This window comes from Hakea prostrata, chromosome 6 (genome assembly GCF_041222555.1).
Source record: "Hakea prostrata isolate BN-2017 chromosome 6, UWA_Hpros_2, whole genome shotgun sequence".
Lineage (NCBI taxonomy): Eukaryota > Viridiplantae > Streptophyta > Magnoliopsida > Proteales > Proteaceae > Hakea > Hakea prostrata.
Window position 1 is genome coordinate 26,006,666 of NC_142605.1, and position 14,510 is coordinate 26,021,175.

Sequence of the window (14,510 nt, forward strand, 5' to 3'; positions counted from 1 at the left end):
ATTTATTGTTGCTTTAGCTTAAGTTATTTATAAGCAACCAAGTATGAACTGGAAGGCTGTAACACTAGCATTGCTGGCAGAGTTATATATATATAATCTATATTTCAACCCTCTACAGAACCGTATATGACCGCCCTATTCAATCTGTGATAATCAGTTTCTAGCGTTGTTGGTGAAGATTTAATATCCTCATTGTTATGTCATTAATACATTAATATATTAAGAAACAACTAAGAAAACTGAATAATTTAAAAACTAAAAATCGTCGGCACCACATTGTGAGGTTCCCCGTTTTTCATGCATGCATTATGCTTCCATGTAAAGAGACATATACATGACGATGCATGTTCGCAAGGATTACATGCATGACCCAACGACAGTAGGTTTTTTGGCAGCTTCTGCAATAAGAAACTAAGTGTTGAATTGCAGACTTGTAATGTAACTCCGCCGTGTAGGGTCAAGTTTCAATGTTGCGCATTTGGCAGCTTCTGCAATAAGAAACTAAGTGTTGAATTGCAGACTTGTATGTGGTGTAACTCTGCCGTGTAGGGTCGAGTTTCAGTGCTGCGCATTAAATGTGTAACACCGTGAAGCTGACGGTTAAGATTTCAATTTCAACCGTTCATTTTGGTTTGAGCATTGAATGGCACGACCTACATGCAATATTAATTAAAAACTTATTATTATTATTTTTTGAGGTTAAATGGTTCATTATTATTTTTTTAGCCAACCACTTCATTATTCAATATACATTGAAGTCAGCAACTTCGGAATTCAACGTTCTTGGAAAAGATCATGTTTAATTAAGTATTCAACTTATCCAAGTGGAGAAGGAAATACATACAGAAACGTCTAATAAAATATTATTATTATTATTACCTTAATCCGTGCATGGGTATTAATTTAACTAAAATATAAATTAAAAAAAAAAAGGAAAAAAAAAAAAGAAAAAAGAGAAATAAACAGAATAGAGATACAATTTGAAGTTGTATGGGTGAAGCTACCGACGTCCGTTTAAACTTCTTTTTCAGGTAATTCAGGGATATCATAATTTTAATAAAATTTTTAAATTATCAATTATTATTGTCAATTATGAGAATTTTTTAATATTTTAAATTATTTGGCATTCATTATCAGTTTGTTTTTTATATAAAATAATAGAAAAGCCTCTAAAGTTCATAATAAACTTTTTGTATATTATATATTATGGCTTCGTTCCTTGTTAGAGGAGATGGGATTTCTAGTCTCCGCCCCTATGAAAATGTTTTGTGATAATAAGACTGCCACTTTTCATTGCTAGTAACCCAGTCTTCCATGAGAAGATGAAACGCATAGAGGTAGACTGTCACTTTGTGTGTGATGCGGTAAAAAAAAGATTACAGAGACTCCTTTTGTGAGCTCTATGATCAATTAGTTGATTTGTTCACTAAAACTCTATTCAAGCCTAGTTTCCAGTCTATCTATTGCAAGATGGGCATGGGAGACTTGTATATTCTAGCTTGAGGGGGAGTGTTGAGAATTACACAAAGAATTCAAGACTGCTGCCTTGGTGCACAAGCCTTGGTAGCAGCTTTCTTTCACTCCACTTCTTAGAAATTTTTATTTTGGATAGATTTTAGGAGCCAAAAAATTAGTAAGTTTTGTCTTTAAGCTGTATTCTTTATTTCATTTTCTAGAGGATAGTTACTTGTCTCTCAAGTTGTATTAGACCTCTTGGAAAACTATAACTATAAGTTTCCGGCAATTCTAGGCTCTTTAGCTAGAATGGCCTTCTCTGTTGGTTCTTCACCTCTCTTCTCTTTCTTCTTCTTCTCTCTTTTCTTTTCAAGTTCAGCTATTGCTTTGATTGTTTAAAGCTTGTTTTTTAGCAAAGTTAATTGAACCTTGTAAACTATGACTATCCATTACAAACTTAGCTAATTCAGCCATTCGATGCTTAATGTCATCAAATTCTTTCAATTTCTCCTTTAAATCATCTTTCACGGCTTTGAACTCATTCCTCAATGCCCTAATCTTCGGTTGACTTTCTTCTCACTCCAGTTACATCTCAATATTTTTCTTTGTGAGGTGATGGCTAGTTAGTGTTACACTTGCAAGCAACTTGGGCATTCCTTCCCAATGACCGTCTCAAAAGCAATATCTTGGATAGATGAAGTGTCTCTTAAATTTGTCAGTTGTTTATCCAATTCATTATCAAGCTTTTCCTATAAACTAATGTAAAATAAATTAATATACACCAAGATAGAAAATATCAGGCATTCTCTTTGATCTGTTGTTAATCAAGACAAAAATCTTACCACACTCTCTCACAACCGGATGTGTGAATCTACTATCTTTTTTTGGTGGGTTCTCTTAATTTTTTTTACTCTGGTAGGATCCTCACCTTTAGCCTCCTAAACAAGCAAATATGATAATTAGATAAAATAAATTCACGTGCATTTATGATATTATTGAATTTTTACAAGATGCGCATAAGAAACTTACCATCTCATTAGCTACCAGTGCAAAACTCTTTTGACCAATTGTATGAGATGTCTGCTTCCCTTGGATATACTCCCATTGATTTGCTGCAATTTCTAAGAGGTTAATAGCACGAATTGTATAACAAAAGTTTGGGATAATTTTTTGCTTTCTCTTTCTTTAGATTTGCTCTAGAATCCCATCATGCATGCATGGCCTAACTTTATTAAATAAATAACTAACTAAGTAAAAAAAATTATGTTGACCTTCATTTTTTCACATTAAATTTTTCCTAATAACAAAATGCATTAGTAGAGGCATAAACACATCAATAAGTAACTGTTACCAATAAAACTAGTTCCATAATATATAAATACCATAGGAAAGGATGTCATTGTACCTTAACTTTAGTTTGTGACGTAGTGGAACCTTTCTCCAATCAAGATAATTCAACAGTAACATAGTTGGGGTCTTGCAAATACTCCTAATGTAACCTAGGGTCTAGGATAACCTTCCAGGACCCTCTTTGATTAAAACCAACAAACAAATGGGCTAATAAAAGGGTTAAGGTTTTGTTGATGGATTTGTTTTGAGATGATAGAAAACTTATGGGTATACTATGGGATGATTCGAGTGATAATATATTGTGTATCTTGGTTTGGGGAGGTTTAAGGAAAGGTTTAGGGTTTTAACAAATTCAAGATGGGCTAGTGGTTTTGAGATTACTAGGGTTTGGGTCACCCAAAGATCCAATTGGATGAGCTAGGGTCGGTAGGAAAAGGAATGGGGTGAATTAGGCTCTATATGGGTATGATTTGAGATTCCCAAACTTACCCAGGGATGATAAGGGAAGTCATTAGACCTTGAAGAATTCTAGAATGCGTCTTGAAATTCTTCAAGATTCTTGGTTCTTTCTTCTCCTTTGTTTTTTCTTTCTTTTCTTTTCTTTTCTTTTTTTAGTTTTATTTTTCTTTTCTTTCTTGTTTTGTTCTTCTTTCTCTCTCTCTCTCTCTCTCTCTCTCTCTCTCTCTCTCTTTTTTCATATCTGCCGCAAGAATCAAGAAGTCAAAAAGAAAGAAAAAAAAGTGGGGGGAAGGTTGGCCACAAGAGATAGTAGGGGAAGGGAGAGGGTTCTAAGGCTGCCGCAGGTAGGGGAAGGGATTGTATGGGCTTGCAATGGAGGGGGAGGGATGGAGGATGCTTACATGGTCTAGGGATAGGTGGAGAGGGGCTGAAATGGAAGGGAATGAAGGGAATGAGGCTGGGGTTTGCTTACAAGTTTGGGAGGTTGCTGCACTTTTGAGTTGAAGGACACTTCAAGAACAATGCTGGAAAATTCTGGAAACAATTAGCCCAGGTCATGTGTGTCTCCCACAACTCCAAGCATTCAATATATTAATCTTGAACTGAATTTTACAACGAGGTGTGGGGGCTATATATAACCTTACATAAAAGAACTAAAACTTAACAAACTAATTGGAGTCAACCACCACAGATAGCTTTCCAGATCTGGAAAGGCTTACAATTTTATATTTCTCCTGAGCCTCGAGTTCCTAAGCCATCTCCAGAATACGGAGTTATCAAATGGATCGCACCTTTTCCTCATTGTATCAAGATCAATGTTGATGGCTCACATTATAAGGTATAGCAGCAAGCGGGATATGGGGGCATTGCCAGGTACCATTTGAGAAATATGTTATTTGCCTTTGGATAGGGTTCTAAATCGCAAGATATTCTGACTTTGGAAGCATTGGCAATGCGAAGGGCAATGACATGGGCACAAGATTTCCAACTAACATGAATAATGATGGAAAGTGATAATCAAGCTTTGATAGCTATCATTCAAAAATTTCCTCAGGATGTGCCTTGGAAACTTTATCCTATTATCAAAGACATCACCATATTGGCAGCGTCATTTGCATCCATCTCTTTCACTCATGTGCCAAGGGAAGCCAACTTCGCCGCTGATGTATTGGCTAAGGAAGGAGCCTTATCCCAAGATGCTTTCCTACATGTTCACATCCCCCTACTTCTATTAGGTTGTTTATGTTCTTTGATGTTTTATCTGTAGGTTGTAATCGTGGTTTTACCTTTTAATCAAGTGTTTTTGCTACCAAAAAAATAAAATAAAAATTGGAGTCAACCATAAAAAAGTTATATTCAAAATACTTGTGAAACTCTAACTACTAACCAACTAATTAGGACCACAAAAATATCAAAATAAAATAAACATTATCTAAAAGGAATTTTGTAACTAGATTCTGACTAGGATACTGAAATATCCTTACTTTAACTCAATCAATTGAAGAAAATAAAGCATATTTAGACTTGTCAAGAGGTAAGGAATCTAGCTAGACTAAGAACCTCGCAAGAGGGGGGGGGGGGGGCAAAGAAAATGACTAAAATACCTCTAAGGGCTTTTGGCTAGGCCTAGCTACCGCATGCTCAAAGGAGTTGTTTGGGACCAATTTTTGGGCCTGCTGACCCTAGTTACATCAACTCCAGTGTATGTAGACATCTCGGAAGCATTACCTCCAAATATACACATTCTTTATCATCATAAAAACCAAAACTGCTTTCATAAGAGATTTTTATGGGCTATGCATTTCTTGAAGTGTGGAAAACATCTCTACTAAGTTAGGGACTTATAGCCACGTGCTAATTGTTGGGAATTAATTAAAATGCGCAAGTGTGTGCGTGTTTTTTTTCATGTGCGTTTTTCAAAATAAAGAGATCCTTCTTACTTTAATTACCCCTACAAATAGTACAATTTTTTCTCCTCATCTTTATAATTTCAATCATCCATTCCTTTTATACCAATTATTTATAAATCTATTTAAATTGTTTAAGTGAGTGTTGAGATTTATACCTAATATGCAGCAGAATAAATAGAAGAAAGAAAATAAAGAACAAGATTCACAGGGTTTTACTTGGTTTGATCATGAAGACCACTTCCAAAGATGAGTTAAGCAACTCATCAAGCTTTGCACTATCAAATATTAGTGAAGGTTACAACCCTATTGCTACCCAATACTTTCTCATCAGACATGGAGCAAGAGAGAAACAACAGTATAAGAACAACTACACCTGTAACAGAGTGAAACAAATCCTCTCTTCATGCACTGACCAAGAACACCAACAGCAGCAGCAGTGTTTTCAACACATTAGAAGCCAAAGAGCCTCTAAACCTCCATGATAAAACATACCGAGAAGAAGCAACATAGGGCACCACTTCACCAGAGCGTAGAGCTCAAACCCACGCTTAAACAGAAAACACGATGGAATGAATGGAAAGAATGAATCGTATGACCAAACCCTAAGCCCTTATGAGATGATTATATAATAACCACCTAAAAGACCTAAATAGCCTCACATACAAATCAATAAGACAACCATATCCCAAACATAAAAGAAAAGACTATAAAACCCCTAATGAATATACAACATTCTCCACCTTGACTTTGATATTTTGACTGTGCAAGAACCTGAGAGTAAACACAGAACTCATAAAAAAAATAACAAAACAAAAAAACAGATTATAGAGATAATAACTTCATCATGTTTAAAGCAAATTTGAACTTTCCAATAGGAATAATTTTAGTCATAATATCAGTAGGATTGATAGATGTATCAATCTTGCAAACATTTAACAAGACATTTAGCAGTAATATCTCTAATAAAATGTAGTTTTACATCAATATGCTTAGTTCTTTCATGATATACATTATTCTTTGAAAGACACAAAGCACTTTGAGAATCACAATGCACAAGAGAATGTAAGTTACTAAATCCAAGCTCGCCAAGAAGCCCCTTAAGCCACAAGCATTTCTTAACAACTTTAGATAAAGCAATATATTTAGCTTTAGTGGTTGAAAGTGCCACCACATGTTGAAGTGTGGACTTCCAACTCATTAAATTCCCAATAATGGTGAAAAAATAACCAGTTAAAGACCTAATCTTATCCAAATCAGCAGCAAAATCAGAGTCACAAAACCCAACAATGCTAAGATTATTAACATAAGAATTATCATGAACAATTCTATAAGAAGCAAAATTTTTCAAATATCTCAATAACCACATAACAACATCCCAATGTATATCATAAGGCCTACTCATGAACCTACAAACTAGTCCAACTGAATATGCAATATCAGACCTACAACACACCATTGAATACATAAGACTGCCAAGACAATCTTGATAAGGCCTACTAGTTACAATAGCACTAGAAACAGTTCTAAGTTTAAAATGTGCACCAAGAGGAGTATTAATAGTCCTACTATTATCATTTCCAAACTTATTTACAAGCTTATGAACATAATCAACTTGAGATAAAGTTAAAACACCATTAGATCTATCTCTATGAAGATCAATGCCAATAATTCTTTTAGTAGCCCCTAATCTTTCATTTCAAATTCAAATTTTCACATTGACTTCAGTTTACAAATTTGGAATTTATCCTTGGGGGTTTTGAGTTCAAAAGATGAACTTGTATTGTTTTGAGTTCTATCTTTTATGGAATCAAAATTATATTCTCTAGCCTTAGGAAGTGATAAGGTAAAGAATAGATAAAATATCTGATCTTGGATATTTCTATGATTAACTTGCACATAATGAGCATTGATCTTTGATTCTGCATCATCTCTCCTTCAAAAGCTTGGGAGTTGGCAACTTGTTGTAGAGGATCTTCCAAATAAAGTGGATAACTCTTGGTGGCAAAGGTAGGTGACAAAGTTTCACCAATGGATGATGAGAGTTTGAGTTCTCATCTTTAACAAAAAGCATGTATGATGATGCAACTGTGAATTCTCCTGAAGTTGTTTGGTCCCAAATGATTTTATTTGGTTTTCTTGTCAATGGTAGAGGGATGCTTAGAATATTCTGAGCAATATCTGGGCTCCACCATTGATTAACTCTATCTTCAAATCGAGGTTTGGGGATGTTTTTCAAAATTTTAATCAAAATCTCTTTTTACCTTCATTCCTTCAGCATCTCCTTTTTCTTTAATTTTGTCCCCAAGTCCGAATACCCCTCTATCACATGTTCAGGAGGAACATCCACCTCTATTCATCTATGATCCACCTTATCAATGTTTAGAGATGGACCTTATATCATTTCTAAACATGTAGTGAAAAGATGTGAGGGGAACACAAATCTTCTATTTCTCAAGATAGAGGATCTCAACCACCCGGGCCCCCACCCCCATCCTCGCCATTTTAATTATACATGGTGCACAACCAACCATAGATCTCATCCGGCATCCATTGATTTGTGTACAAGATGCACACATGTGTAGAGCTACACTGTCCCCTCCCCTCCAATTTTTTTTGATAATGGAAAGAAAATTTCATGATATTTTATGTGAAATATCGGTACTTGGCCACTCCCGATGTTAAATCCTAGCTCCAATCGCCTGATGCACAGCCCTACCCAAAACTTTTTTAGGCATTAAAAGACACTGAAAATGAGTAACCCAGGTTTATCAATCTTTTGATTTTCAAAAGCCTTTCTAGAGATGGACCATTTTTCCACCCTTTCCATGAGTAATAATATACTTTCAATGCCACAAGCATATCGACCCACTAAAGAAAACAAAAACACCAAACAGACGAAAACTAAATACTAAGACACTGCTAGATTATTAACTCAAAGCCTCTAAAAGGGTTGCTAAGATGGCATGACATATAAGATTGATGAGAATAATTTTCAACATCACTCAGATAAAGCTTTGAAGGGCTTCTCCTCCTCTTCCTCCCCTTCCTCCCCTTCCTCCAGTGTTTCCATCTCCTCTGCTTCCACTTCAATTTCCTCAGCTTTACCCTTCACAGTCCTCTTGCGACGCTCTTCCTTGCCAGCAGCTCTACGGATCCTCACAAACTTCAACTCATGAAAGGCAAGATGACACCCACATGCAACGCAGTGAAAGCCTTGGGCAGGCTTGGCGTATTCTCCACAGCCATCGGTGGCATGGAGACCAATTTCTGCGGCTTGATTTTTCCAGCAGAAACCATACTGAATCTCGCAGTTCTCAGCCATAGTGATTTTTGCTCAGAATCAAAATCCAGAATCTGAATTCTGAAACTTCTCTAAGCCACATTATATACTGATGTGCAGAGATTGATCTTAAAGTTCTTGTAATCGATTTGCTTTTGGCTTTATTGCAGAATATCTCCGGAGATTTGCTTTCTTGAGGGAGTTACAGTGGAAGACTTTAATGAGAGTAATTTTTGGTAAGTGAAATTTAATGGAGAAGGACACTTGGTTCACATGCATGCATGTATTCTTATTTTTGGTAAATGAAACTTAAAATTGTGGCGAAATTTTTTCATTCTCTATTGACCATATCGTACGTGTACATCTCGCTTGCTTTATTGTCTTAGCATACTTGGAACAACCAGCCAATTGGTTTGATTAATAATAAGAGCTCATGTTCATTGAAAAACATTGTGCGACCGAGGAGAATGATTTCTTGATAAGAAAATTCGATGGCTAAGAATGACACTCAATATGTTTGATGTCTATCTTTCTTATTGTGATCTTAATCGAATAAGTAATAACATCACAAATCCCTAAAAGCAGTTTCTATCGAAAATTAAAAGTATAAAATTGTCTGATCAAACGTTTCTGACAATTTTTTGTTGGTTGTAATGCAACTTTCTTGGGTGATCTTGAATGCGCTACAAGTAACAATCTTTAGTTGAGCTTCCCTAATAACTTTCACATTCATGGTTTTTATCAATGAACTACAACACGTACAAGGAAAATCCTCATAAAAATGTCTAAACAAATGTCTGATAATTTTCATACTTGCAATTTTATCCGATGAAACTATGGTGTGAAAATTTCAATAAAAGATTTAGAGTTCTTTTTATGGCGTCTACTTAAGTTGGACTTAAATTCTTAAATGCTCGCTTAAGTGGGAAAATTTTAAATTGCCAACAATTTGCTTACAACCTCTTCACTGAGATGTTAGGTTCTTAACTTTTCTGCTAACCTTCCATTTGCATAACTACTTGATTTAATTAATAATAGAGGGAAATCACTACCAAAACTTGAGCAGTTTCATGGGCTTGTCACTGGAAACCCTTTTTTTCCAAGTGATATTGGAGAACCTCATGTTCATGAACAAGAGGCTATTCAACCGGCGACGGCTGCTCAATTTTTTGATGGTCCACTGCTGTCTCCGGCGGCTGAACAATGGTAGTGATGGATAGAATTGGGTTCATCTCATCGGATCTGTAACGACAAAGATTGAAGGATTTGAATCATTCTAGAATAGAAGGGGCTCAAGTGAACTAGCTTGTTTTTGATTAATGAAATATCCAGGATTTCCAATGTGTCTAGTCGTACCAAATATGAATTGCCTCCACCACCACGTCCCTCACATCGCCCACCCCCACGCACACTGAATAATGTGGACGGGAACACTAAAAAATAATCAAGAGAACCAAGGAGTTTTCTTGTAAATTTGAAAAGGAAAAAAAAAGTGAAGTTCGGTAAAAATACAAACTTAAATTTTCTTTCACCTCATGGGCAAAATGGTCATTTCAATTTCAAAACTGACATAAAAGAAGACAAGCGGGTAACTTGAAGGAAAATAAATAAATTATAGAGAATTTAGGCCCAACTTAAGTAGGCACCATGAAAAATACTCAAAGACTTAAACGGAAAACGAAGTCTAGTCAAATACGGATGGCAACTTTGAAACGAAAATCTATAGACAGAATGTTTTTTCATCTCTGACATTGTTCGATTGTAATTCGATCCCCAAATTGGAATACTAGATCCATCCCCAATAGTGTGCAGCTAGCAGGCCCATTTGAATAACCTCCCACCCTTTCAAAATGCTCTCCCAGGCCCATGATGGTTTACCCCCTTGTGGGCCTGCATAAAATCTGAATTAGGATAGGATAATGAACTTCATGAAGCAGTTCCACAATGAATCTGGTTTATCCAATAAGCAACAAGCAACTTTAGCTGGGAGGGCCTAACTATGCAACACAGGCTCCCTAAAGCCCAAACCCCCAGCCCTGGATCAGTATGAACGGCCGACACAGCAGAAAACCACCGGGCACAGCCCGCCCCCGCCCAGCCCCCGGCCCAGCCCCCGCGCGACCGCAACAAAGGAAGCGAGCCAACCAACAAGGAAAGAAGAAACGAAACACGGAGGCTCAAACAAGTAAGACCAAACCCACAAGGGACAGGCCAAAAACAGGAGGGAGGGCACCCCAAGGTTGCCAATTGGCACGCAATCATGTCAATGACCCCAACCCAGGGTCGCTCCTTGGATCAGTATTATTAAACGGGGGTACACAAGCATTGTGACTTACAAACATGGTAAAACATTTTGGCAAAATTCACCCGAAATATAGAAATTTCACCTAATTCGGTGAGTAGCAAAACAAAAACAAAAAAACCTCGGAAAAACAAGATTAATCAATGTAACTAGAAATTGCCAACCTACGAAATATCGGCAAAAATTGCCGTTGAACTTGAGAAGTATCACCGCCGAACCTAAGAAATATCGCTGGAGATGGAATGAGCAAATATAGTTGCATACTTGCATATCAATTTCTCTCCAAGCTAGCTAGCTAGTGACCCAGAACTATTGTACGTGTTATGTGTTCATCTTTGCCTCTTTGATTCGATCAACTTTTTTTTGGGACTTAATTAGTTCATTCTTCTCGATTGACCAAAATGAAGAACAGAGCTTCTGTGTTGTTGAAGCAGCTCGTCACAGCGTTGAGCTTGGTGATGAAGTCCAAATCCTTGGCTTCAAACAAGCCGAGTGCCATTCAAGAGTCGTCTCTTCATCTTCTCTTTTCTGAAAAACTAAAAAGTCTTTCTTGACTTTCATCATGCAATAGCAAGCCACCTAACCTTTCTTTCTTTTTCTATTTCACGGAAGAATTAAAATTTTGATTCTTTTTCCTCCACTTGTGTCTGTGCATGGATTCACTTACTTAGTAAAAAAAATGAGCTGACGTTTGGCATTTCTAGCCACACACATGGTGGATACAGTAGAAAACTGGTGGAAAAATATCTTGAAAAATGACTTGACACTTGACCTTTAAGGAATGACTTGACGTTTTAAGCCTTTGCCTTTTATCTTATCATTTCTTTTTAACTTTAGACAAAATTGTGCAGATATGTCGGCGAAATCTCGCCAAAACTTCACACCTTGCTTACAAGTGTATGCGCTAATATGTTGCACCCTAGCTGTGTTGCTTGTGCTCCTAGCTTTGGGAATGCACCATGTGTTTTTACATAAAGAGACCGGATTTTAAGCAGAAGGAACCCACACACCCCCAGGGGAAGATGAAACAGAAATCACACAAACAACCAAACACACAGCAACCAAACCACTGGACAGTGAAAGGCACAACACCTGATGGTTACGCATGGTTGGGAGAAAGAGAATGTTGGATTTAAATAAAAGCACCCAGAGACAAAGACACGGGGGGGGAGGCCGGCGATGCACAGACAAACACAAGTGTGGACCAAACAAACGGGAAAAAGAGTGACCCCATGCGCAGCCAGACGAGGCAGCACCAACCACCTGCAACGTAAACACAGAGAAGCAACAAGCAAAGCCTAACAAAGAAGCAGCGATGCAGGAAGAAGACGAACAACCCAGACCCAAGAGTTATGCGGCAAAAGTCACAAGAAAAAGACCCACCCCAAAAAAAGGCCAAACCAAAGAAACCCCCACAAAGGGAACGAAAACGAAGAGAAGTAAAAAATAGTTAAAAAAGAAGAAGAAGAGAGGAAGAAGAGAAGAAGAAGAGATAGGAGCAGTGAATAGAGCAAAGAAATAGGTTTATCCACAACAAACCGAAAGCGTTGACCTAGAAAACGTTGCGCCCTCCAACATCGATGGCACCAATTTTCTAGAAAATGCCTTATCACCAAACCCCAAGAAATGATTGATGTATTTCAGTGTTAAATAGATCCATAAAATCATAATCATCGCTATGCTTTGAGTCATTTTTCTTCCTTCCTACTCTCCATCTCTGGTGGAGTTCTTTCCTTTTTCTTTGCTCTTTCATTCACTTTTTTTTTTTTTTGGTAATTCAAATTTAATTGAGAACTACCGTGCGAAGCACCCAGCTAGGAGAACACCTAAAAAGCCAAGAATCAGAAAGCGACCAATCAGTTGCACACGGCATTGGTCTTGCCATCCTTTCGCTTCATTAACTAGGTTCTACTCTCACAGGAATGCCAAAAAAATGTAATTGTTAAAACAATTTTTGTTGACTGATTCTATTTTTCAGTCAGACAAATCAGTTGATCAATACCATCACAGAAAGAAGTGTACACCAAACAAACCACATCAACAGCCCATGTCGGTCTTAATTTCCTCCAAAGATCGACCACTATGCTTTCGAATGCACACAGTTACTGTTCATGATTTCATTATGGAAGCAAGCAATACTCAAGGAGCAGTGAACAAGAAAACAAGTCTACTTAAAAGTTATACTTTATTTATCATTTCCTTTTTCTTACGATATAAAGATTTATCATTTTCCTCTATCCTCGTACCTCGAGGATAGAGAGGATAACTCACTCTACACAAACCTCCATAAACATTTTGATACGATCACCCTATATGGCAAGAGGTACTCGAATACGTTCACCACGGGGCTTGTTGTTGTTGACCCATGAATCATAGGATTTTCGAGGCACCCCAATTTGCTCACAGAATCGGTTGATCTCATTGGATCTCTGTTTCAGCAATCTCCATTGAAGACTATTTGCAAAAGAAAACATGCTTTCCTTTTGCTCCCGGGTAAACCTAAACCTTGGCCTTCTCACTGACCTATCAGCCTGCAGCTCCTCCACCACTCCTTGCTGTTGTAGATGCAAATTCTGGCGTTGGATTGCTTGAAGCATCACTTCCTCTCTTATTGCTTCATCAGTTACTACAGCCACCACCTCAATTTCAACCATCGCATTGCTGTTCAGACTCCCGTTGCCACTACCACCAGTGTTGCTCCTCACAGCAATTCTTTCTTTGTGAAAATTCTGGTGGCATCCACATACGACGCAGTAAAAGCCATCGGGATCAGCTGCTAAAAATTCTCCACAACCATCAGTGACATGGCTGCCAAACTTTGCTGTATAGTTTCTCATGCAAGCACCATAAGCAAACTTTCTTTTGTGGTTCTCCATACTTAATTTCTCATCAGGGAACTTCTCAACAACAATTATATAGTGGTATGCCCCAGATCTTAAGGATACTTAAAATTAATTCAGTTTTGGATTTCGTGAAGTAATTAATGTTGTAATTAATTTATTTTTGCCTCTATTAAGAATTATATCGCAATTACATTTGTCGTGTGTTCACACAGAGCATGGATCCTCTACCTTGATCGGTAGATGTTTGTGTTTTTTCACACTTCTTCACTATACATTAGAAGCGAACCCATTGGGATCCACCTTGATTTTCTTGTCAGAATTTAGAGGTGGATCTCCTCCTAATGTGTGGTGAAGAGGTGTGAGGGGAGCAAAAACCTCTATCCGTCAAAGTAGAGGATCCCAACTCGTTTGCACAAGTTAGTTCGACTTTTTATTTTTGGCAAATAATTAAAGTTACTTAAAGACTAATATTTATTACTAAAAAATTCAAAATCTACCCAAAAAATCATTAATTGAAGCATAATCAATTCAGTGTAGCACACAGATTTAACGCATTCACAAACAAAAACAAGTGTGCAATACGAAAAGAAAATTTCTCAAAACCACCAAAACAACATTATAAAACTCTAACCCAAAATTAGGGATGTCAACGGTGTGGTTTGGAATGGTTTCGGGTTAGGGCTTAACAGTTTCGGGCTTAAAAACACTCAACCCAAACACGGCCCGTTAGAAAAATAATGGTATTGGGTCAGTTTCGATTTGGTGCGGTTTGGGTTCGGGCTAACTAACGGTTTGGGCTAACGGTTTATACTCGGGTTGACTAACAGTTTTGAGCTAACAATTTATGGTATGCAAGAAAAAGAACAAAAATAAATAGTTGAGCATGCTACAACAAGAGCATAAACTCTATG

The 14,510-nt window shown here is 37.2% G+C and overlaps 1 protein-coding gene across 1 annotated transcript; it reads right to left on the reverse strand.

Annotated features, from left to right (window-relative positions):
* Window positions 1-13,065: 13,065 nt before the first annotated feature.
* Window positions 13,066-13,632, reverse strand: LOC149012927 (zinc-finger homeodomain protein 6-like). Its single transcript, XM_089157683.1, has one exon. It carries the CDS (start codon window positions 13,630-13,632, stop codon window positions 13,066-13,068), a length of 567 nt encoding a protein of 188 aa, XP_089013809.1.
* Window positions 13,633-14,510: the final 878 nt, after the last annotated feature.